The sequence below is a fragment of the Aythya ferina genome (genome assembly GCF_964211825.1).
Source record: "Aythya ferina genome assembly, chromosome: 5".
NCBI lineage: Eukaryota > Metazoa > Chordata > Aves > Anseriformes > Anatidae > Aythya > Aythya ferina.
Genome location: NC_140301.1, coordinates 56328275 through 56353940, shown reverse-complemented (window position 1 = coordinate 56353940; position 25666 = coordinate 56328275). Strand labels below are relative to the sequence as shown.

At 39.3% G+C, this 25666-nt stretch overlaps 2 protein-coding genes across 10 annotated transcripts in view; both read right to left on the bottom strand.

Moving 5' to 3' along the window:
- Positions 1–49: 49 nt before the first annotated feature.
- LOC311437187 (inverted formin-2-like) lies at positions 50–15744 on the bottom strand. Of its 4 annotated transcripts, none has more exons than XM_084520135.1 (13): positions 15581–15744; positions 14784–15291; positions 13081–13220; positions 12491–12552; positions 11153–11255; positions 10915–11000; positions 9742–9842; positions 8450–8520; positions 8255–8362; positions 7588–7658; positions 5887–6007; positions 5022–5189; positions 50–304 (listed from the first exon to the last, which is right to left on the bottom strand). In XM_084520135.1, the coding sequence occupies exons 1-13, from the start codon at positions 15611–15613 to the stop codon at positions 185–187; spliced, it is 1692 nt and encodes a 563-aa protein (XP_084376261.1). In that variant the 5' UTR covers positions 15614–15744; the 3' UTR covers positions 50–184. The 4 variants fall into 4 exon arrangements, with proteins under 4 accessions (XP_084376261.1, XP_084376262.1, XP_084376263.1 ...); XM_084520136.1 differs by having other exon boundaries at positions 5025–5189; XM_084520137.1 differs by lacking the exon at positions 50–304 and adding an exon at positions 661–1606 and having other exon boundaries at positions 5025–5189.
- A 5464-nt stretch (positions 15745–21208) lies between these two features.
- INF2 (inverted formin 2) overlaps positions 21209–25666 on the bottom strand; it is a 40325-nt gene continuing 35867 nt past the window's right edge. For all 6 annotated transcript variants that reach the window (XM_084520289.1, XM_084520291.1, XM_084520292.1 and 3 more), the window contains one exon: positions 21209–23916. Coding sequence is in view for 1 of the 6 variants with exons in the window: in XM_084520288.1 (XP_084376414.1) it covers positions 23891–23916 (26 nt within the window). In the remaining 5 variants the exon portion in view is untranslated. The remainder of the gene's footprint in view (positions 23917–25666) is intronic.

Here is a 25666-nt window from a genome sequence, read left to right as displayed (position 1 = left end):
TTTTCTAACATCCCTATTGTGATTTCTTCTGACCATGCACATATACTTGAAAATTGATGTCTTACTATACTATCTGCTTGACAAGGACACCAACCATAGCTAAATCCCACTTATTCTATTAGATCATCCATAGCTGAACAGATCATTTGCCTCTAGTTAACTTGAGTGGCTGATAAAACCATAGTTATTTTTTGTTAAATATACTGCTCTCATCCTCTCTTTTTAGCCTCTTCATGTCCTCTCCTTTAAGGTGTTTCTTCCTTTTCTCAGACTTTGCAGCTTGCTCCTTCCTTTGTTGATTTTCCTGTATTCAGACAAAATGACAAACAGTAAATTAAATAAGACTTACTAAAGGAAAAAACAAACCAAACAAAAAATATGCTAAGTATGCTAAATATGCCCTATAAACACTTAAAATGACATTGCTCAGCTGCTGAAGTTTGAGAGTAAACAGTACAACAAAGCTTCCTGGTCAATCCCTTCCTCATCTGATGATGCTACTAGCAAATGAGTTCATTGCTTTAACTGATTTTTTCATTGATTCAACTGTGGACTGAAATAGGATTCTTAATGAATCCCTTTGTCCACAAAACACAACATTTATTTAACTTAATTAACATTCTAGGTATTTATCCTGTAGCAACCTTGATTTTATATTATTGCATTCAGGGATTTCTACCAAAAATGTCAGGAACCTTTCAACTCTGTTAAACAATACTTCACAGTTTCTTTTCAGGCACCTATTGAATTTGCCAGATGTATTTTTACATGAATGTTCAGCAGCAGACACGTCCAAGCTGCATAAATCCTAGTCCTGTTAACATTCACGCAGACAGATAAGACTCTAGTTTCCTTAGAGGTTTTGGTACAGGGGTGATACGATTAGTGCAGGAAAAGAATCTGAATGATTACTTCTAGTAGAGGAAGACTTTAACTCAGTGGAGGAGTGGTTCTGGGTTTTGGTAGGTAACACAGTCGTAGGAGAGAGTAGCTCTGAACTGCTATGCTAGCTGCAGCAAAACATCAAGATGACAAAAAGCCATTTTCTTAAAAGCTTATGGAGTCCTTGTTCCAGAGCTGCAATCATCATCACAACATTGCCATCACCACCTGGAAGATCGCCTGCTTTTGATTGCAACCAGTCTGCAGCTAATCTGTGTGTTGTAGGTAGATCAGTGGTTGTTGGGCTTGTTGTTGTAGGGATCTGTGATGCTAAGAGGAGTGTGTCGCTGTGTCATATTACAAAATTTAATAATGTCCAGGAAGATGGTGATGATTGGTGCAGATAGGATTCCTGTTGAGACGTCTGGTCTCCTTTGCAGGGAGTTTGGCAGCAAGAAATAGTACTGATAGTACTGATAATACTAAGTCTCATAGTACTGATAGATGTGGTTGATTGCTATGTATAACCTGCCGCTATTTCCATGAAACAGTCCCAAGAAACATGCACAAGTTTCTTAAATCTTTATAGAAGATAAAAGCCTAGGATCCTTTGTTCCACAAAAACCTCCAAACAAGTGAAACAAACTTGTGAAGATCAAGACTTAATCTCTCAGAAATACAGGAGCATTGTAGGCTTGAGGTTATGGGGACCTTCCCTGGATGCCTAGAAAACAAGGATTAAAATGGTGCATTCTTGACAAAGAAAGAAAAAGATGCATTTTTCCCTGAATGGAGGGTGCTTCTGAAAAAAAAGGGGTACAGTTGGTGAAGTTTTATGGGGAGGCTAGAAGCCTTTCATCATTGTATGCCTCCCATGTGCTCGCCTGATAAATTCCTGCTGTGTTTTAGCATAATGTCATGGAGATATTATGACTGCTGAGAGGCTTGCAGATCTGTGAGCCCTGGGAGAATGTTTCCATATAACATGCCACAAGAAATTAAAGAGGTGAATTCAGGGATATGTTGTCCTGCTACCTAAGCAGCACACACTGTACTGAAAGCAAACTAAAACGTTAGGAAAAAAATGTATGGGTTGAGCCAACCTAAACTGAATTGTTCAGAGAATGGGAAAAAAAAAAAAAAAAAAAAAAAAAAAAAAAAAGGAAAAAAGGGCAATTTGACACCAACATGCTGTTAACAGAATTTCTTCAATGCAAGAAAATCCACCAAGGCAGAGGAATGAATGTTCACAATCCTTTCTCCATCTCCTGGATTACTGAAGGCAGCTGTATGGATGAGATTAAATAAAAGGGGTATCATTTTGGATTTACACTTTGTGGGATGTTAGATACTTACTTGATCTTTGAATTAGAAGACGCTCCATGACAACTGTTTATCCCTACACTATCTAAAGCACATCCTGTTCCAGCACCATATGCACCCTACTGAGGAGCAGCTGCTCCAGCTCGGTTATCCTAGGGGAGCACTCAGAGAATCTATCCCTGCACAGCACTGTCTGTATAACCTCTACGATCATCTGAGTGCTTCCTAGAGCAGATTTTGTTTAACATTTTTTCTCCTTTTCCTGAAATTAGACAGCCTCTTTGTGGGGAGCTCCCCTCTTTGAACAGCTGCAAGTGCTAAGGGAAATAAAATGTTTCTCCCAATCCTCTATAATCACAGTGTTTCTTTTTTTCCCCGCAATTTTACAACTCAGTTCTCAGTGTATCTGCAATTCTGGTTTTTATCTTGAGCTGGGAAGCTATTTTCTCTCCATCTCCTTCCTCCTGCCATCTGGTCCCTTTACTTTTTGAGAAGTAGGGAAACGTTCAGCCCTGGGTGAAAACCAGCTCCTTTCTGTGTCAGGGGTGGTGTCTGAAAAACTTTTTTGCTCTTTGAGTAGATGGAGAGCAAGAAAGCGGATTCATATTATCCAATTTCATTTGTGTAGATCTGTTTTTGTTACTTGAGGGATAAGAAACCAGAACAAGCCCTCAGGAATTGAGAAGAACTTTTTTTTTTTTTTTTTAAAAAAAAAAAAAAAAAGAGTAACAAAACCAAACTGTCCCTGTGAAAGCTCACTATATATCAGAATGATTTCTTATTTGATGTGAACATAGAAAGATAACATTAATTATTTTTGTAGTGCTAAGAGACCTGCTTAAACAGAATATTCACATTAAAATATAAGTGACAATTTATCCTTAAAGATTCCTAAGTCAAATGGCAATAGAAAAAAATGCTGTGTTTGGCTGATTCCAGTGTAAAAATCAATATCACAGAACAATAAAATGCTTTAAAAATGAAAACCTTAAACTTTTCAGGATGTTGCAATTTCAAGCACAGTGTCTTTACTACAATGACAGGAAGGAAAGCAAGGCAAGAAGGCAGAGAAGGTTACATTACAGGTCTGTAACGGAGGTAACATGCATAAATTGTGGCTAATGGTCGTGGTACCTCAGAGGTGAGGAGCTGCTGAGAAACGGAACAAGAAGTAGGGTGAAAGGGAGTTTGCATGGTGTGCAGATAAAAGGAAGCATATTTTGAAAGTTAGTCTAACCTGACTGTGAAAAAGCAGCACCCAAAAGTGTAATTTAAATCTTCTGCAGCTGTACTAGGTCACTATGTAACTCTTATTTGGGACTGCTTCTGAAAAGCCCTGCACTTCCTGAGGTTGTCCCTCCTGGCAGCTTTCCAGTGTAGCTCTCCACAGATCCTGAGCCATGATGTTATTGACTCTCTTAATTCTTTACTTCCTGCCTAGATATTTTAGGAACTTGAAGGGCTAAGTTTATTGCTGATGGATGTGTGGTCTGTAGGATTTTTTTTTCCAGACTCTCTGTGGCACTATCACATTGCTTCTGAGCCTGGGTAGTGGTATGGCTTGCAAAATTGAAGCCTGGTGTCTCATAGGAGGAGCAAGTTGTAGGAACATAGAGAATATCTTTTTCATCCTTTGTCTTCAGACACTTGCTCAGAAGCCCCTTTGTATTCATCTGAAACTATGATCTGCCCTAAGCACCCCTCACTCTCCCTTGCCCTGACATTGCCCAGCAAAGATATCTCTATTCCGGCAATGCTTGTAAACATCAAATCCAGACTTGAGTTCTGCTGGTGTCAGTAATATATATATATACATGTATGTGAAGCCACTGCCACCCAACTTGAAGAAAGCCCTAGAGAACCACAGAATCATTCAGGTTGGAAAAGACCTCTAAAATTGCCTAGTTCAACCTTTAACCTAGAACTAAAATCCACTATTCAACCAAGTTCTAATACACATTTCTTGAAGACCTCCATGGAAGGTCTTAAGTACATTATTTCAGGCACTATGTATGCAGTAGGGAATATGAACTTCAAGTGTACTAATTGGGAGATGGTCTGCACAAGTTTTATGGTGAAGTTGTTTTTTTCTTAATCCTCAGTGCAAGGACTAGGTCTTATAAACAAATCAGTTGCCAATAAGATTTGCCCTTTTGTAGTGGACAAAACATGCAGTTTTGAACTAATTCAGTAAAATACCTACATGTAAATGTATTTTCCAACTGGAGTTTGCCTATTAGAAAATTTACCTCTTGCCTATTGGCAAAGGCTGTAAAACATATCAGGTTGCTCATTCTTTCACATGCCACTAAGCTCCTACTCTGTTGAGGCCCAATTAATAATTTTACAATGGGACTAACATCTCTGAGAGTTCTCTGTAGCAAAAGAATATATATATATTATATAATATTATATATATATATTAAATAATATATAAATATATACAAATATAAATATATATTAAATATTTATATATTTATATTTACATATAAATATAAATAATATATTTATATATAAATATATAAATATATATATTAAATAACATATAAATATTATATATAATATTATATAATATATATATATATATATATATATATAATAATTAAATATATATATATATTTGCCCGCATGATCTTTTCTTGCTGTAGACTGCAAGTAAATAAGCAGTTACTTTCATTTACTCCTGAGCCAGGGTGTAGGTAGCCCAGTTTGAAGTAGAAAAAAAATATAAATTCTTGTCATTAAGAGAAAAAAAAAAAAAAAAAAAAGAAAGAAGAAAGTTCTCAATCTATTTCTAAAGAGTCACAAAAGGAAACCACCTGTAAAGCCTTGAGGAAGAGCTCTCTGAAGGTTTTCATTGTGTTAAATACATCTTCCAAGGACAACTTTTTTCGGTCTTCACAAAGATAATCAGCCAGTTCTTCCTTCTTCTTTTCAATGCTGTCAAACTCCTCCTGCAGGTTTTTTGAAGCACTGATGCTGCCCTGAGACACGGTTTGCAACACAGTTTATGCACGTTAAGAAGTAACACCCAAGAACCAAGACCCAAGTCAGTTACCACTGAGCAACTGGGTTTTGAAAAACTGCCTGTTAAGATTGGGTCACAGTGGGCAATATTGTCATCTTAACTGAACTGTCTGCATTTCCCCCAGTTTCATTTGGACCAAGGCAGATCACTGTATGCTTCCACTTTCATCATACAACCAGGTGGAAACCTGGAGTGACCGATCCTGGTGATACCCAGCACCAAGGCTTGTTCCGTTTAGCTTTAGTTACACAGACCTGTTCTGAGAACATTTAACACTATGATGTTTGGAAATATATGCAGAAAAAACATTCTGTAAATCTGTTCACTTCTTCCCCCCCCCCCAAAGAACAGCGAGACAAAACATGTTACTGTCCTATACATATTTATAGCCGTATCCTACATTTCATTTTTAGCATCTTCCTTTCTTTTGCCCACACACAGAGCTGCCTGGTCCTCAGCTGTTTCCTTATCACAATATCACATTGCAGAATTGGGGAAAAAAGGTGCCCCTCTTCTAACACAGCACTCATCATTAGGACCCCCTCCCCACAGACCTCTGTGCCAATTTGCCACCTGAATTTTGGTGTTTTTGGGAAGAGACTGAATGTGTTTGGGAAGAAGGATGGGAAAAGCATCATACCCACTTTACATACTTGAACAGATTTTGTGTGCTGTATTTTTAAATCCTCCGTGGACAAAAATAAACGCTTCTCTATTTCTAACAGTTTCTTCAAATTGGCACTTGCCTCAGCCCTCATAGCATCGAAGTGAAACCTGAAAGGCCCACAAAAAGGATAGTAATTGAAGGGGTGAATCTTTTGTTTTCAGTAAGTTAAAAGGTTACTGTAAACACATCTCTACAAATGAATGTAGGATTAGTTCCCCAGTCCAGACCCTGTTTTTGCAGGTAATTCTCCTCCATATAAGCCCTTTTCTCTGTGTTTTCTGAGTGCTTTCTAAATTCCCCATCTGAGAAAGTAGCCATGCTCCTGCCTGTGCTACCTCCTGAGACAGCCTAGGGAAGAATCCTGCTGTTCTAGTGTCCAAAAACCTCTACGGTTTCCAGCCAGTTCTTATTCATAGACACCACACGCTCATCTCTTGTGCCAATACTGTCATTACTTAAGTGGTTCTTTTCCGTCTTTGCTGTTTTTCTCCCTCATCTATTTATAATCCAAAATTATGCCTCTCCTCAGTTAGTTTAGCTCACGTGGAGGACCAAACATGTTATGCTGCAGAACCAAGAAACGTATTTTTTGCTTCAAACAGACATTTTTGTCAAAAGAAATAACTGAATAGGCAAAACCTGATGTTGTGTTACAAGGTGCATCCAGATGTGAACAGCATTAGAAGAATGCCTTGCAGGGTTTGCACTATAAACAGCTGTCTGGGTGTTAATTAGCAGATCAATTTTATGTTTGAGGGTTTGACTAGACTTGAGAGCAATTATTTTTATTTCACCTGATTTAGTTTCAGATAAGAAAAGTATCTCTGTTATTGCCCAAACCAAAAAGAAATTGATGCTTCAAAACAACATCCAACTTAAATTCTGCACGGATAACTAGCAGAAACCTTAACACAAAAAGCCCTAATCCTATATTAATGCTTTCTGCATTACTGAATCAAAATACTTTTTCCTTTTAATTATTTAGGAGCTACTTAATGTCAATCCACCTCCAGATTTACAGGTTACCTCTGCTTCTAGTTGCAAGGGGAATTAAAACACTGCAAGGTTCGTTCCCATGAATTTATAACAGGAGTAAAAATGGTAATCCTGGTGCAATAAATCTGGATTTTGAATTTGGCATATCCCCCATATGGTTCTTTCGAGCTAAACAGAATGAGCTGGTGTTAGACTCACCAAAAACAGACTTTTTTTTTTTTTCCTCCACCCACGTGTATTGGAAACTTTTGCTGATATTTATCTCAGGGAGTCCTGAGGTTCCTGATTACTAGTAAATTGCCCTAGCCATTCCCTCCTTGCCCCAGATCTGCTCATGTAGCTTCTGATGGCCTTACACATGAATATGACTGAAAATTTTCAGGAAATATATACTTCTTTTTCCATAATTCTTAATACGATTCATTAAGAATGAAGCTCATTATTTACTCAGTTTTACCTCTAAGGTAGTACTGGCACATCGAAAAGAAAAATTGTACTGAACATCACAGAAAAAGTTGCAACCAGATTTGAGATTTGTAAATCAAACTGTTTGGAGTCAGAAGGGAAACTCTCGCTCACACAGCAGAGAAGTCCTGTGACCTTATTACACCACCATAAATGACTCAGATCCTTGTTGGCTACAAAGAGGCTGGCAATTCATACACGACAAAAACAAACAATAATGTCCTACCCTGCTGCCTTGGAAACAAAGTCAAGATCTCTGGGAAGCTGCAGCAGGTCTGCATGGTTTTTTTCAACCTCCTAAAATTGAAGTGAAAGATGGTTACCTTCCACTGTTAGTCAAAGAGTAGGAAAGTCTTTCAAGCTGAACAATATCTGGATTGAAAAATTAACACTTCAGTTTTCCTCCTTATAAGTGCTGGGGTAAGTTTAGCCTTGTTTATTCTTTTCTGTCATAGGTGGCACCCGCGGGGAGGTAAGAAGAAATAAAAAAGAAGCTCTTAACTGCTCAGGCTTACATGCCATGTGCTGCTACAGTGCACAAGCTGATCTGAGATTTTTTTCTTCGTATCACTAAAATTAACCTCATCTGACAGATGCATTTGGAAGGCATGTCACCACGAGAGAGCAGTTGCAGAAGAGAGAGAAAACAGCAAGCAGACATGTTAAACAAACTTGAGGAAGAAAACCTAACGTTAGCTTCCTAAACATCTCTGCAAATGGGTTTTATCCTTCTTTCCCAGAGAGTTGTGGCGAAGTTTTCATCCTATTTCAGGCACAGAAGCTCACCCTCCAGATGTCTATGGTGGGGTGCTTCTGAAATTAAAGCCCCTTAGCTTCTGAGGAATTAATATTTGAGAATAACACACAGGAATAATTTGACAGTTCCCTTGTACCTCCAGAATATGGTGAAGCAGAGTAACATGGCTTTTGTTTGCCTTTGTTTCTGTTAGTCTGAGCAAGGCACTGATTTTAAAACCTCCAGCATCTCCAGTGTGATGCCCCTGGAAGACAGGGAAAAAAATTCCTTGCTTCATTTGTATTTTATGCTGTTTTTAAAAATATAGCAATTAAAATACCAGCTTACTTACATAGTTCAGAAAGTTTCCGACTTTAAGAATCAATTGACAGAAAACTGGCAGTCGCTGACTAGTAAGAAGTGCTAAGAATAAAAAGGGACATTTTCAATAAATTAATTGAAGTTATCTGAAATAAATTTTTCCTTAGGTTTGACAGTGGGGTAGCAAAATTCTCATCCAAGGTTATATAAATCCACTGTTATGGATTTAGAAATCAACCAGTACAGAAATAATTCAACCAAATGGAAGTGGAATGAGTAAGTTTCTATTGTGGTCTCTTCTCTACAAGTATATGGAAAACTATTTTTCCCATCAAGCTTGGAGTATGGATGTGTCATCACTGCACATGAGGAAGAACTGCATATGGAAAAAGTGTTTAAGTTTTTGAAAGTCAGTGCCCCCCATTTTCAGTACATTTATTCTAGGTTAAGAAAAGCAAAGGACATTTTTTTTGCCTCGTTATCATCATTGGTGAGCATGATAACCAGAAGTTGTGCACTTGGGCATCAGAAACTGGGGGTAAAAATCAATTTTTTGGCAAAACTAGCAAGAAATGCTGACCCCACCCAACACAATGGGGCAGAGTGAGACTGCAGGGAGCTGTTGATAGTAAAAGTACAGAGTACCCATGACACTGACATCAAACAGCCAGGCACAGCCAAGTTTTCAATGCAAACATAAACAAAAAATTTACTGCTTAACTGTTCAACAAAAGGTCAATGTCTCTCAAACTATTGAAGTGAAGCTTGAATCCATGGGTTACTCAGAAAGAACTGAGTTAAAACTAAAACCAAGGCTAATCCTGTGTGGAGGGTGCTTCTGAAACATCATCGGGGACATCTGTTTTGGAAGCCAGAACAGATTGTGGTATGTCACTGCGGCCTGCTCCATGCAACCTGCATGGGCTGGAGGGAAAATTGGAACAGATTCATTGCTGTGGACAGAAGTCACTGCTACACACAAAAATTCAGCTTATATTCAAACAAAATCTGGCATTGACATATAGGAAATTTCCTCCTTCTCTACAGGAGCCACTGAAGGAGAAGAGGCAATGTGTTTGTTTTATTTGTGTCAGCAGAAGCTCCACATCAAGGCAGAACAGCACAAGCTACAGTCCTGCAGAGTGAATTCTAGAAGCAGGTATCTGCAGAACCTTTCTGGTATTCACTACATATTCAGCAATTAAAAGGTTAATTTTGATTAGATTATAGCATATGCTGTTAGAAATAGCATCAATAGTAGGAACAGAAGAGGAGCTTCCTGTGACTGAGCACTGGGCATAGACACATCACCAATGCACTTACTTTCACAGGCTGTCCTGATGGCTTTTGCTTTTGGCCACAGACACTCCAGCAGAAATTTTGTTTCCTCACAAATCAGCATACATTCAATCCGCAACTGGTAGCTACAAGAGACAGGAGGTGGCAAAAAACATGGGCCTAATTAATTTATATTCAGCAGGAGAATCGCCCATTTTAGGCAAAGTGCAGTACCATCATTGGTATGTTCATTTTAACGGTCTGACACAAGATCATTCTCACTGAACTGCATTATAAATACATCAAACACTTTGACATTTCCAAAGATATCCTAGAAACAATTATCATCTCCTCTTTCAGAATGCAATGTTGCTCTGAAATCTGGCAGTGATTTCCTTGCATAATGAGGCAATAATTCTTGATGGTTCCTGGGCAGCACTAGCTGGAATTTTTGTTCTTCCTTTTAACTTCCAAAATAGAAATTCTGACTATTTTGCCATGATGCCCTTTAATGATATTTACATCTAACCGTGGATTAATTTTTTGGAAGAGTCTTGAATACATTTTCTAAAGTAACTTTAAAGCTAGCTATACATTTGAGAAAAATAAAAGCCCCATTTTCGCCACTACAGTTCCAAAAAAGCATCTCAGGCTCTGGAAGAGGCAACCATTCGGATTTATACAAGCTATTCCTATGATTTATGTTATTGTATTTTCAAGAGGAGAACAAAGATTTCTTAGTATGTATATCATCTGACTTGGTAAAACTCATTAAAATCTGGGAGGTGGTCAAAGCACAGGCACTGCTGTGACTCACCCCTGGGTTTGTGGCCTCCTTTTTGTATAATGGAGTCTCTCAAACAGGGATGGAGTGAGTCAGCAGCCTGGTGGCTGGATTCAGACTGTACCTTTGTGCCATACAGTAACTGTGTAACTGTCAGAATTTTTCTCACAACTTTATTAATACCAAGGTTAATTTAATACTAGTTTGCCAAAGGTATCTGCTTGGCCTGTGGGAAGGAAATGTTTCTCCAGCCAGCCATTCAACTAGTCAGATGGTTTATCCTGAACACTGAATGTTAGAAATATCCCCGTAGAAATATGTTAGAAATGTTAGAAATATCCCTGTTAGAAGTGTCTCCTGTACTAGAGGGACAGAGTCATTGATTCTAGCAAGGGTCACACTCATGGGTTGAAAAAAAAGGAAGTTTTGCTTACCTAGGAACTTCCAAGAGATGGAGGTAAAACTGGTCTGCATTTGCTAGTTCTGATCTTTGTTCTTTGCAAGACTTCAGGCTGTTTATCTGTTAGGAAATAGAACGGTAAAATACCCATATAGATACTTCTGGTGCCCAACGCGGGATCTGCTCACAGCTTCTTGCTCTACCAGTGGAAGAATTTCAAGCCAGGTGCCAAGCACACCCAGCTCCATCAGGACAGCATGCTCACTACATACCTCATGGCCTTCAGGCAGCAGTTTAAGTAGCTGTTTCAGTATCTCAGTATCAAACTGGGATCTATCCCCTTTCTGAATCATGTCAGCAATCTCTTCATTGGAGCTGTAGGAAACAGAAAGATGCCACAGGTGGAAGGGTTTTTGAAGCCTAAAGGAATTTTCCTAACAGATTAGATGTGCTTTCCGAACTTTGCTCATCCTCACACAGCAAACCCAGAGGGCTCTCCTTTAACTGTGGGTGTCCAGCATCACTGAGAAGAGATCTACTCCTGGATATCTTTCACTGCTTTCTGCAAAACTAAGGCTAAACCTGACATCTCTCCTCCCACTGAGAGGTATTTATGGCTATCTCAGAGAGTTTTACCCCAAATCATTGCCTGTAACTTTGGCAGACAACATGTCTTTGAAATGAATCCAGTCTGCTCTGCTTTGGGCTCTGGAGAGCTCAGCTCTGGGCAGCGACCAGTGCTGACAGAGGCAGCACCCAGCTACAGAGCAGCCCCATCCATCACCTCACTGATCCCACAACCACTTACTGCTCTCAGGAGAGCTTAACCACTGCCCAGGGAATCAGAGAAAGTAGATAGCAGCTGGATTAGGTTATTCACAGCTCTTCACCACTGGAAAGCAGAGTTCACAATGGAAAAAGTTTTAAAAATCCCTCAGATTGATTATGATTTATTCTTAACATAAAGGAACTTCTAGGCTCAGTTTCTTTTCGAAGCCCTTGTAACTTGGTCATTGCACAAAAAGGCAAAGACAAAGCAGAAAATCCATCTTCATCCTACAGTGGTTTCATGCAATCTGAAAATAAAGATATTTTGCTAAAATTTAATAGATTATTTTATTCTGCTTCATTTCATTCCTCTGTAAGGCCTGTGACTTAGCAGATTCCCGTTTGCTTAATTATAGAAACCATTTCCTATTTATAATAAAAAATAAATATATATATATGATTTTGGACCTGAACTCCTTGAGACATCTCCTAAAATTTAGTAATTGGGAACATCCAATCAGGAATCTTCACTAACAGTTCCTGCCAGGAATTAATGTTTGTATCAATAACACCAAATAAAGAGATGCTTCTCTGTGATTTTGTTAATATTGACTATTTAGGAATTAGTGAAGTTCTGTTTTAGGTTCAATGCCAGTTTGAGACATGGTGTTACTTGTCTGGAAAGAGACTGCCACATCTCTCTCTTTCTTTTTTTTTTTTTTTTAAATGCTGACTACTTGCTAAGGAGAGATAGAGGTTAGACAATATTCCTGTTAAATCTATTTTATGTAATATCTGAAAAACACATTCATCAAATGAATACACTGATCTCCAAACCTTACCACTTAAATTGCTTCAGAAATATACTCAGGAGGAGACTTTTCTTTGGACCTATGAATGTGATCTGTCAAAAACAAACAAACAAACAAAACCAGAAAAATAATTTGCTTTAATTTTAACCAAAATTTTAAAGAATTTGTTGGGCCAGATTTATTCTTCTGTAGTAATAACATTATTAACACTCTTAACTGATCAAACTCACAGCAATTTACAAAAGTATATGTAATAAGATCTATTTGAGAGATCTGATCTATTTGAGAAACGTTTAACATCCACAAATACATACAGAAGGGAGATGATTTGTTTAGAATATTCTAATTTTTAAGAATTAGTACTGTAATTCCCAAGTCCTCCCCTTCTAATGTTAAGCATTAGAAGATGTTAATGTTAAGCAGCATCCTCAGCAGCATTGCTTCACCAAGTTTAATGCTAAACCTCTTCTATATCATTTTAAGGTGGTATTAGTCAAAGGGTAGCAAAATATCCCAGACTTTATACCTTATTATAAAAGGCTGCCAACAATAAAAAGTGAACAATCTTTTCACATACAATAATTTTGTCAGGATCTACAAAAAGCGAGCAGTCTCAGTACCTCTTTTGACTTCTTTTTTGGCCTTGTTTTCTCCTTGGGTGGTGTTGGTGGGACACAGAAAAGCATCTCCAAGCTTGCGTAGTCAGGCTCTATGAGCTCCTTGCTGCCACTTGGTACAACGGCCCACATGGAATGGCTTTCTAGAAGAGAACCACTCTTCAAGATGGGCTACAGAGAGAGGAGCACTTTCAAGGCAGCGTGATTTGTGGAAAGAAACTTTCCACACAAAACTACTTCAGAAGGTGAATCAAATATGACCCTGAAGGTATTTAAGAGATATGGATGTGGCACTAAGGGACATGGTTTAGTGATGGGACTTGGTAGGTCATGCTGATGGTTGGACCTTGAAGGTCTCATCCAACCTAGATGATTCTATGATGCTCATTAGTTCTGGACTAATATTAATTATTGAAGAGTAGCAGATCCCAGAGACAACTTTCCTGAGTTCTGAAGGCTAATTAAATCTGGAAGATCATCTCCACGTGTGAAACTCTTAACTGGAGGTAGCAGATGAATCCAAGGGGCTGCTCTAAATTCTTGTTACTATTGCTGATTGGCTAACCAATGCAGAATTGTGGGATCCACACAGGGGATGTACTGTCCAATTAGATAAATGTCTCCCCTTGCAGGAAGGACTCCCAAGCCCTGCATTACTGCCAGAATCATCAGAAGCCATCTGAATAACACACAGTACTTAAAAGTACGAACTGATCTACAACACCAGAATCTTTAACAAAGGGTCTCACCTCCTTTTCTTCAGAGGAGATTGCGATAGTGTCACTGAAGTCATTGGGGTTGTCTGGATTTGCAGCACTGTCCGAGAAAGTAGGCTGTGACCCAAACAGTTTTTAGCATGTGTATTTATGTATTTTATCATAGCAGCAAATCCTTACCTCCCTGCTGTCTCCCTTTCTGTGTGATAAGGACAATGGAGCAATTTTACAAGATGTCTTGTATGACATGAACTTTAAACCTGCAGCATAAATGGGAACTGAGTTCACACTCTGCTTGCTGAAGGCTGAACAGGCCATGCAAACCCCTTTGGCAGACCATGTTAACCACAGATCTTAGTGTTACTTTTTGTGGAAAAAAAAATAAAATATTATGTAGCCATGGTCAGTACACAATGAATACGGAGGCTACATCCTGCCTTGAGCATACATGTTCCCCAGCCCCTACTGACAATGGTTTTCAGCCTTAGATCTTGGCTGATGCATGATCTGGCTGTGCAAGAAGGGGGGGGAGAAAACAAAATTGCTTCAGCTGAGAAGACACTCCCATATAGTGTGCCAGGAGTTCATTAGAAAGAACCTCAGGGCATCGCATTTCCACACGTCTTTACACCTAATATACTTCAGAGTGTTTTGTAAAACATTAAGTGATCTTTTAAATGTTAAGCTAATTACGGTCTACAACATCACTTAGTGATGACTAAGAGAAATTAAAAGTTAAATTTTAGTGGCCACAGAGCCACAGTTCAGTGCTTTACTCAAACGATTATTTCCTCCATTTATTAGCAAATATTCTGGCTTTCCATATTTGTTTGTGATTACTGATTTTTATTTTTTATAGAAGTGAGGGTAAGAAATGGGTCTTCCTGTGTGACCTGACTTAATGAGCCAAGGCCTAGTTCCCCAGCATTTTTTTTTTTAGATGTGAGGGAATTGGACCGATCAGCTTGGTCTTTACAAACAGGCACGTACGTCTCACCACATCAGAGGGGAGCTTCTGCCAGTGAAACACCTTCATCCTCAATGTTGGTGTCTTCTGTAGGTTGGGCTGCCCTCTGTATCCACAGGTGAGATGGTTGCACGCAGGATTACCGCATGGTGGAGGCGGTGGGAGCGATGGGGCATACATGCCAGGCACAGGAAGGGGTGTGAGAGGTACCTTATGCCCAGGAGGAAGGGACGGAGGGGGTGGCAGCAGTGGTAGCAGAGCTGGCACAGCAGGCTGTCCTTGGGAGGATGAGGAAATACCTTGCTGGGATGGTGATGTGTTCCCTAGACATTGCTGAGGCTTCTTAGAAAGGCAGGTTGTTGGAGAAAGTCTTAGATCTGCACTGGAGTTCTCCTCTTCCAAGTCTAGGTCAACCTGAATACATTTGTTTGCCTTCTGGACAGATCTTCTGGATGATGATTTGCGATGATTCAAGCACTGCCTGGTTGGTAGCAGGTTCTCTGTGGTTTCCCCTGGTCCCCTGTTGCTGCTCTACAAGACAATGAGGAGGTGCATGAGTTAGCAAGGTTCCCCATAGCTGCTGGCTACTGCTAACTCCCACAGAAAAATGCAGAAATAACAGCCACCTTCCCATTTAGATAAAAATGTTTTTGCTGTTAATCTGCTTCACAAGTGACATTTTCCAGTGTCTTTAGCTGTGTTATTCAGGAGCAAGGCAGTACTACTGGCCATAAGACTCATTCAAATATTTTTTTCCTTCTACCTCCTTGTTGTAGCATATAAAGGAAGGGCAAATTCTATCAGCATTATAAATCTCTACCTGATTGCTTTTTTGCTCCTGTTGCTCAGCCATTCAGTGGGATTTCTCTTTTGAAGAGATGATGAATTCTTCCTATGACAGTAGCTGCAGATTCTATATGCAGGGAACTTCTCAAGCAGCAGGGACACAGTCACTCATTCCTGAGAAACCACATCTTACATCAAATGCAGAAGGGTGGGGGTTTTAAGAGAAACGCCAGCCTAATAAATTAAACAAGCTGCAGCTGAGGATCACTTGAGCTGAACTGCTTAGGGACTTGTGACCACCCAGGGAAATGACTTATAAGCAAAAGTATGAGTAAGATGGTCTTGCTTTGTCCTTTCACCAAATTTTAATCTAGAACAAATCTTTATTTTTGCCCTGAGGCTGTAGAATTTCTTTAAAACCTTCTTGCAAAACGGCATGCAGATGTCCCCGTTTGGATTTATGCTCAATTTTAAACATGGAACTGGACCTACCAAAGTCAACCAGAGATAGTCAGTCCTGGCTGGCTCAGGACTTGGTCTTAATTGCTTGACTGAATGAAGCTTTCTTTTGTAAACAGTTATTTTTTTTATGGATGAACTGTGTCCTAGGACACAGAGACCCAGTAGCTCTAGTTAGCTTGCGACTCTTAACTTGCGTTAAGACACCAAATGTTGAACAGGGAATGAGGAGCGAACTATCAATGTTCCAGAAGCAGAGCCGTCAGGGATTGCATGTAGACAGAAACCAAGGCTCCCATTATCCCAGCCTTTGCATGAGTCTTTAATAAAGCATATATCAATAGCACATGTGGTTCTCGTGGAGTTAACTGGATGAATACTTTCATTTTTGTGTTTAGCACAGCATCAGAGACTTGTTGTATATATACTATGTTTATGTTCCCAAAGGACCAGATTAATATTTACGAATGACCATTTTTCCTGTAGCACAGCAATTTTAAGTAATGACTTGCACAAACAAAACTCTTTAAGGGAACCATATTAAAACCTTCCACTGAGGCATCATCATTCTATAGTGTTCCTCTACAGCAGTTTCTAATTTGAAATAGTTTGTCTTTAAAACCTTGCTGTTTGTACTAATGACAGTGTCCAGATCTAATGACAGCCTCAGTAAAATTGTGAGCCAGGGAATCCAATGCAAAAGAAAGGCATAAATGTTTTGATTCATGTTTTAATCACAATTTAGTAAGAAATTACTTACATTAAAAGACACTAAATTTTAAATAAAATCTTTATTTACATATAAAATGGAAGCAGTTAAAATAGCTAAGTTGAAGACATATAATAGAAAATGAATATTAAATATATTTGCTGTTTACTTGAATTAATTTTTGGTTGCCTTTCATATTTTTTTTTTTCCACAGATAAGCACTAACACATTCCCAAAGGCAAAGTAGACTTACTTTAATTTATGTAAATGACTTAATGTATCCCCTTTAGGATCTCCTAGTCTTTGTGATGAACTTGTACAGATGTTTGTAATTACCTTAGCGGGACAAGAAAGGGATTTGGCACTGTGAAAGAACCTAATGAGGAGTAATCTATTTTCTGCTAGAAATATTAGGAGTAAAATAAGCTGATAAAAAGTCTTATTAGAAATAATCAAGTTAAAATTCTGATGCTTATTTATGTTAATTAAGCTATTGAAAGAGTCGGTAAAACACTATTAATTAGGAAGCTCCTTTTTCTTTTCTTCATTTTCCCCTGCCTAATCAGATAGCTCTTCTAAATTGCTACAGGGCTTGTATACAGGAAGGTTTTTTTTTTTTATTTTTTTAAACCTAATAAAATACGAATATTACACAAGAAACATCTAATATACTTTGAAAGATAAATAGGTTTATAATAATATAAATCCAAAGATTATACTTTTGAGACTGCGTAGAGAGCTCCATGCTGTTAGGAAGATAAGAGCTTCAGTATAACTTCAAGATAGCTGTAACTTAAATTACTGATACTGTTCAAATAAGCTTGTGGGTATATTTAAGAAAAATCTCTGCATGAAATTTCTTCTGGGAAAAATACAAACATCTACCTCTGGTAAATATATGCACGTATCTCAGTGCAACCAAGCAAGGACTGGCTTGCTCATGAAAACAAGCTAATTTGCTGGCACCATTTAGGCAAGTCAGGGAATGGAGATTGATTTAATGCACCAGCTCAACTCTGATGATCAATTGAAATCAATTAATTTGCAATTAACTTTGAAGTTGTTTTTAGTACTTTGCTATTCTACCTTTTGTTTTATTGGAAAAGCTACTGATATTAGAGGTCTGCCACAGTACATGTTTTTGTTTTTATTTGCCTACTGATGCACAGAAAGTATGTTTCTCGTTAGTCTGGAAAGGTGAGTTGTATTTTGATGGTATGGAATATAGATTTAAAGTTAGATCCCCAAAACATCTTATTTCTATGTCTTGGGCTGTGTAAGTATTCTCTCTCTCTCTCTTTTCTTTTCTTCCTCACTTCTAGCATTGCTTTGGGGCTGATACAGGGCTATGTTATCAAGTAAGACTCAACTTTCTTTGTATTTAGAAATTCGTTTAGTAGTCATTATTATATTGATGGCAGAGATTTTATTGACTACTTCAGAAAACCTGGTATTTCCTCTTTTGTATTATATTCTCAAATGTTTATTTTTATTTTTTTTCAAGTTGCTTAAAAACAGTATTCTTACAAACATTTAAGGTAACCGCTAAGAGTGACAGCGCAGGAATCAATTTCTGTAGTGTGAGATATCTTAGAGGCAAGAAGATGTGCTTGCAAAATAGTTAGAACTGAACCACAGTTTGTATAACCCAGATGGGAATAGTGCTAATTGCTCAGTTATGCAGTTAAGGCCCTACAGAGTTATTGTTCACTGTCTCCCAATGGGACACGCTTGCTGTGGTTTGGATTCAGGGTCCTGCTTGCATTAAGAGGTTTGTTACGTGGTACCCTTCACGGCTGACTTTTCAACAGATGTGATTTATCCCTGGTATTTACAATTCCTGCAAGAACAAAAATAAAAAGTTGAAGAAATCAGAGATCATAATCCTTTATTGAACAAGCGATGTTTATTTATTTTCTTGTTATCATAAGATTTATCCTCTTCCTTTCACCTACATTCCTAGGATTTTCAGAGGTTTTCTGCAGAAAGGTCTTAGGGGAACAATAGCACTCTGAAAACTACAGTCTTCCTTTCGTTTTGACTCTATTATAACAACATAATGTGTTTTGATGTTACTGATATTATTTGCTTATTATTGAAATTATTTATTTTGTTGGGTTTTTCATCAACTGTTTTCAAAGTGTTTCAGGGGATACTATTGCAACTGTTTTATGGGTGGGGAAATTCAGGCACTAATATGGTCATGGCTGCAAAGTCTACGTGCTTGATGCTTGTAGGCTTGATCCTAGTGATGGAATTAACAACAACAAAAAAAGTTCTTTAAGGGAACTGGCTGCACTTTTTGGCAGCTGTCAGGAAGGCAGGAGCGTTGGGATCTGCTGCAGGTGGAGCCCGGGCCGGCAGCAGCTGTAGATGACTAAAACTGGGTGAAGATATTATGAAGACCTCTGAGCTGCTCCTTGTGCTCTGTGACAGGGCAGTGAGGCACTTCAACCAAGGAAATGTGTGGTGGTGTATATAAATGGTGGGAAAGGTGTGAGAAGATGTATTGTAGGATTAACGGGATTTGGTGGAGAGTAGGAATTAACTTTTCAAAATGAAAAAGAATTTTAGCAGTTGCTTTAATATCAGAAGAGATTATTGTCAGGGCATAATAAATTTAACCTTGAGAGGTTTGCTAGGTTTGGGATAGGGGTCATGGTTCAGAAGACATTACCATGTTAGCTGTCAATAGATCTAGATGCTGTTGTATTGTGGCCTGTACCCAGACCTCTGCAGGTATCTAGACCTTTGCAGGTAGGTGTCACAGAACCTGGCTTGTAGAGGTAAGGGTTTCTCCTTTATCCTCCAAACTTCTGCAAGAAAAGTAGAGCCAATGACAGTAACTGAATGGACAAAAATCTTTCTTTTGTTCTCTTTGGACTCTTTCCAATTATGCTGGTATTTTAGAGAAACAAACCCTTTGTTCCATACTGTCTGGGATTCAGTATAGCTTGTGAACTGCTGATACAGTGAATGTAATGCTATTTTGGAGGTATATCATTCCAAGCATTATCACACTGTTTCACCAAGGAGGATTAAAGTACAGACCACCTGAAAGGGTTTCTAGACGACTCCTCTTCCTCCTCTCTTTTCCTGAAGTACTGTATTTCTCATATCTAGTTCTTGCTAAACCAATAATTTTACAAATTTCTTTTTTGGGGCTACACTGAACATCATTTGTCAATGCTCTCATTCAAAGGACTATCACTACCACCACTGTAGACCAAATCAGCTCTGGTTTTTAATAGTTGAGCAATGAAAACATTGAAGAATGGAGGTTACAAAATATTGCAAAGTGTATAAGAAAGGTTGGTTGACCTTACAGAATAGCTCTCAAAAATCTTTCTATAATGGGCTTCATTTAGATTACAAAATAGACTTGTGGGTTCCAAATGATCACAGCAGCAGCAGATGTAGCAAGTCTGTTGCTCTTTTTGCTTTTGCAGCTCCTCCTTTGGGCAAAATCTTTCTGTCTATTCTCCATCTATTCTGACTGCTGGATTTGGTAATTACTTGTCGCCAACTCATGGCAGATTATGTATTATGAAGCTGCTTAAGTACTGAACAAACACATCAGGTTCTGCATGCCGAGAACTAGGCAAACCAACTCTAACAGTGATGTGGGTGTCATCAGCAGACTGTTGATGCTAGGAAAGAACCTGCTTTGACAGGCTGGGAATCTATCTAAACTGACTTGATAGGAGCTGACTGTCACAGACTGATCCTTCACGACTTTGAGCAATGTATGCCGAGTCTGCTTAAGGTCTCTATTAGGGAAGAGCAGAGGTCCTGCTAATTCCTACTGACACCTGGCTATGTGTGAGTTGTCACACTGAATTCCTGCAGAAGTCATTCATGCCACAGCAAAGCTAGTGTTAGAGAGTCCTTAATGTGAATTAAGTGCTGGTTCAGCATGGATGACAGTGAGTTGTACTTACAGTGCTGAATATGCTGATTAACTTGCAGTGATCAAATTCTCCACAGGCATTTAAAGTCTGGTACCTGCTCTACATTAAATAGTTGGAAATCATTTTATTTGCACTCACATTATCGTTTGCAGGATTTGCAGTGGCATAGATATTCTGCAAGATTGTCACTATATCATAATTAGAAATAATCACTAATAAGAAGGGACCTAGATTTGACCTATCACTATCAGTGCCCAGTTTTTAACCCTCTGTAACCAAGTTTCTAAACATTGTAAAGCTCTTTTTCATATCCTGCCCATACCTTAGTCATGGGGTGAGTAAAAAAACATGGTTCATGATGGAGTTTGTTCATGATTGTATTCATTTTTGGATGCATTAGGTGAACATAACCCCATGATTAACATGTTCACTCATATGTCATGGTTGTTACTACTACCACATATACAGATAGGGTGCTGGCTTTTATTATCAGAAAGCTTCTATATTGAACTTTGTATGTTGGACGAATTCTGGTGAATGATAAGCTCCTCCCACCCCCATAGAAGAAAAGAGACTTGTCAAGTACTTTGACTTCTTTTATTCTAAATTTTGAAATATTTTCAGTATTGAAATTAAAAAACAATCAAACCCTGAAGTTCCATCCCCTTTAACATATCCAAATTCTGACGCGAAGTACTTAGAAAAAACTTCTGCTGATTTCTTCCATAGCTTCATTTTCATCATGTAGCCAATGCCTATTTAAGGAATATGCAGTTATTTGACAGCTAGAAACCACAAGTTTCTAGAATGGTAAAACATTCACAGGCTGGTTTAGATAATGGACTCTGTCCAGTTGCTGCAATATACCATACAAATTCTTTTTTTGAGATCCAAACTTACCGTTGGCTTAAATGAGCACAGACCTGTTGAAATGGCTGCAAAAGTAAATGCTTTTATCAGCATTTAATTTGGCCTTGCAAACACTGAGAAAAATCTTCAGGATCAAGAACTCTATTTAAAAGTCACAACTGGAACAAAACTGCAAGTGCCAGTCAAACATCTTTCTTTGACCTGTTCTGACTCCATCCCCCTGTTCTTGTTAAATAATCACTGTAATGGTAACAGAGCTGCTCTGCAGTAATACATTATAAATGCTGCACTTTGTCCTGTTTTTATTGGGATCTGATTGTGTAGATAATTTTATATAATTTTCACGGATGACTACAGAACAAAGAACAAGCAGTGGCTCAAAATAACCAATTTCTCTGTAAAATCTTGAGGAGAGTGGAAAGGTAATGCCAAATGTCCTCTCCTTGAAGGTCCTCTTTTGAATGCTCTCTCTTTCTATTCAGAGCAATAAAAACTCTGTGTGATACGTTTTTCTCTCTGGGTGGAAATGGGGGTAGCTGAAAGACCCAGATGAAGAAGTGGATGAATACTGCAGTATCTGAAGAAATAAGCCTGCCAGGGGTATCAGCAGATAATGTTCCCTAAGTAACACCAAGAAAGCTTGTTTGCTCCCAAATCCTGAATATCAGTGATTTTTTTTTTTTTCCCCTATTGATAAAACAACAAGGTGGGGGCTGGAGGAGGCTGGCTGCTCACTGCCAGCCTGGGCTGCAGGCTCCTGCTGGAAACTTGGAGGTTGCAAAGGTGCTTGAGAAAATCTGAGATACTCAGATTTTTGTAGGCTGGGGTCTAATCTGAGAGCAGAGAAATTGGATTAATGAGAGGAAGAAAGACTGACATGGGTGACGTGCTCTGAGACTAGAAGGGGGAGGAATGGAAGAGAGAACTGTAAATGTGACAGTCACGCAAGTTATAGCTGGGGCGGGTTAGCCAGTTTTGCAGGAAAGGGTGGAGGAGTTCAGCCTGCTTCTGCCAGCCGCGAACCGGATTTGAGCTGCAACACGGTTGTGCTGCTCCATGGGGCTTCCTGACCTGAGTCTGCCCATGCATCTACTCTAAATTCACCTTTGCTTTTGTTAACTGTTTTCCAGTAACAATGCTTAGATTAAAATAAACAAGTGATTTAATTCTTGGCGTAACTTCTAAATTAGTCCAGCAAAGTGTTCAGTATTACAAGGATGTTACAAGTCCTATTCAGCAAAGCATAATAAGCTTTAGCCTGAACATTAGTCTAAACACAGTGGTTACCATACAAAGGCATAGTTCTTAAATGTAACAATCTCTTCCACTTGATTCATGTTTCAGCACGCTATCACATCATAAATTCAATAAACATCGATAATTTTAAATCGACAGCTATGTACAAAACTATGATACAATGTTATTACAAAACTTAAGAAATAAAGCTCTGACTCTTTAAAACACAATACTGCACATTCCCAGTTTCAAAGCAAAAGTAACATGAACGCACATGTTCTGCAGCTCGAATGCGAAGGCTTCTGAGTGCAAGCAGCTGACAACAGTATTAAAACCTGGAGATTTACTAAATAAGCTTAAAATACATCTAACCAAGCACCCTGAAAAAACTCTTTCTGTTGCTTTAATAACAGGAGCTTGGGCCCTGATTCTCCGAAAATTTATGCACGTACCTGTGTGTGTGAGAAGACTACTGCAAGGCTACAGATGTGCTTCAACTTCATTGCACATAAGCACTATCTGGGAGCCAGACACTGTTTATATGGACGTTTACTAAAATGCATTTTTCGTTTTGTTCCTATAACTGATTTTCCTTGCTTTAAATGATTGAGAGTGCAAATGCATATGTCTGATCTGGGTTTTGGATCTAGTCGAATATAAATTGACAGTAGGCAATGAGAAGGGGGAGTAACACGCTTCTCCCTGTGAGGGTACAGCCACTGCTGAATTTATACCCTTCATTTAGTCGAGGCACTGCTATTTTTAAAATTCCTCCGAGGGCTGAACGATGCAGTCCTTTCTTGGGCCACACTCAGCTGGCACATCAAGAAGAGTTTGGCCTAAGAGCAGGCAGGGGAATTTGGCTTTGGGGATGGAGGCCGAGAGACCTGTGCCTTCCCCACCGCCGCGCATCGACCAGGCCCGTGTCCCTGCAGGTGCCAGGGCGCAGCGCAGGTCGTGTAAGGCACGGGCTGAATGTGCTGATGTCTCCGGGGCAGCTTGTTGGGTCTTCGGGCAAAGGGTGGAAGGCAGCTTGAGGGGGAGCATGACATCTGGTCAGGGCAGAGGTGGCTGTGGGAGGCGTTTCAGTGACACAGAGCCTGGCTTCCGAACGGCTGGCAGTGCTCTGGGGACGAGTTAGCACGTGTCCAGGCCTCCGTTATTTCTTCTGCCTTGCCGTGACGCCTGCAGGAGGAGGGGAAGATGAGAAATGTTTGCAACTTGAAAATGAGAGAGGTCTAGGGAAACTGGTTTCATGTCCCTCAGATAACTTAAACTGGTAGCGCTAAAACTTTATGTACATGATAAAAACCTCTCTTATATTTCTAGAACTGGCACTGATGTTCAAGGGTCTGGGCAACTCTGCTTTTAAGCTAGGTGCTAGTTTGGTCCAGCAATGTGAGTTTTGTGTTTTCCAAGCAGGATAGTAGATACACTACTAGATATTAAACTGTTGAACTAATAAATCTGGGGACTCACCTTGTTTTGTCCAAAAGACTTTTTGTCCAGTACTTTAGTCCTGGGCCCCACTGTCAAACTGTTGTGAAATGAAGTCTGTGTGTGGCATTTCATGCAGATGAAGGATCTCCCAGCTTGTGTGAGAGGTGCTAATGGGGAGCAGAGCTGGGTCCTGGCCATGAGGAGGGGGACTCAGAGGGTGCGAACGTAATTTTTGTCAGAGCATGATGCAGCAAAGTCCATATCCTGTGTCTTTGCTCCCTGACCTGTGGGCAGGCTCCCATTTGATCAGAGGTGTTTCTTGAGGGAGTTTGGATGGTCAGAAGGACAGAGCTGTGTGCTGTCATTTTTAAGCACCTGTCCCACTCAAGAACTGAAGAATTTTTAATGACAAACATGAAGGAAAACGTCATACAGGAAAACAACTATTTGTTTAATTATACTATTCTGGTTCCATACAGGGAAACTCAAATGGCTCCAAGTCCAGGCCTTTGACTGTCCTGACTGTCAGTTTTTGTAAAATGTTCCTTTTTCAAATTCTTTTTCAAATGTGGTTGGAAATGAGTTCAGATGTTACCAGTACACACACAAACACAGGGTGACCACCAGTACCTTGATCCCATGGGAAATGGGCTAAACTATTTCCTTCAGGAATATGGAGATAGCATGAGATGCCACTCTTTGGCTGTGAAAGCTGACATTTAAAGAGTAATGATGGTAATACAGAAACTGCTGTATAAGAAGTTATAGTCAAAAGGCAAGAGCTGAATAGCTGATTACAGCTGTCCTTTTACAGCTCTGAAGTATTACTTCATAGAGTCACAGGCTGTTCCTGGTAGGCCCTTTCTCTGATGTTACAGAAGCTGTGAAGATTTAGGGAAAAAGGAGACTGAGTCTTGATTACTACAACTGGATCTACACAAGAAGGAAGATTCCTGCAGCTTCACTTCAACCCGGCAAGTTCCAGCTCCAGCAAGTCAGCCAGAGAAATATCCTGTACCAAGAGAACTGGTGCTGTGACCTGAACAGACTGTGTGTTTGGGCCAAGAGATCAAAGGTGATCTGAACAAAGATAGGCAGGGTTAAAAATCAGGTGATCACCCTGGGAAAAAATATTTAATTTCTTTTCCTGGGTTTCCCTATCACTTGATGGGGAGCACTTCAGGTTTGCTGAGGCTGTCATATCAAGAGGCACAGACTTAAGTTGCATTTGGGGGAGGACACACTGCAGCTGGAGACTAAGAGAAGCAAATGGATTTTGTTTCTGATAACCTTGCCAAATGACATAACAATGGGAGGAGGGGAAAAGGGAAATTACAGGTTTTAAGGTGCTGCTTGCTACTGCCTTTGCAGCAGCAAGCACTTGCGGTTGCTGTTGGCCTTTTGAGGAAGTACTTGAACAGTTGCCTGACTTGGTCACTTCCTAAAGGTGCTGGTTTTCCATGCCTTCCTCTATATTGCTTTCCTACATCTTCAA

What these genes read in the sequence shown, in the direction of transcription:
- LOC311437187 (XM_084520135.1), bottom strand. Translation starts at nt 15,613, where the DNA reads ATGGCTGAGCAACAGGAGCAAAAAAGCAATCAG. An exon ending in TGCTTCACCATATTCTGGAG is followed by an intron (nt 7,659 to 8,254) that starts GTACAAGGGAAC and finishes CTTCAATTTTAG; the next exon opens with GAGGTTGAAAAAAACCATGC. An exon ending in AGCACACAAAATCTGTTCAA is followed by an intron (nt 5,190 to 5,886) that starts GTATGTAAAGTG and finishes ACCGTGTCTCAG; the next exon opens with GGCAGCATCAGTGCTTCAAA.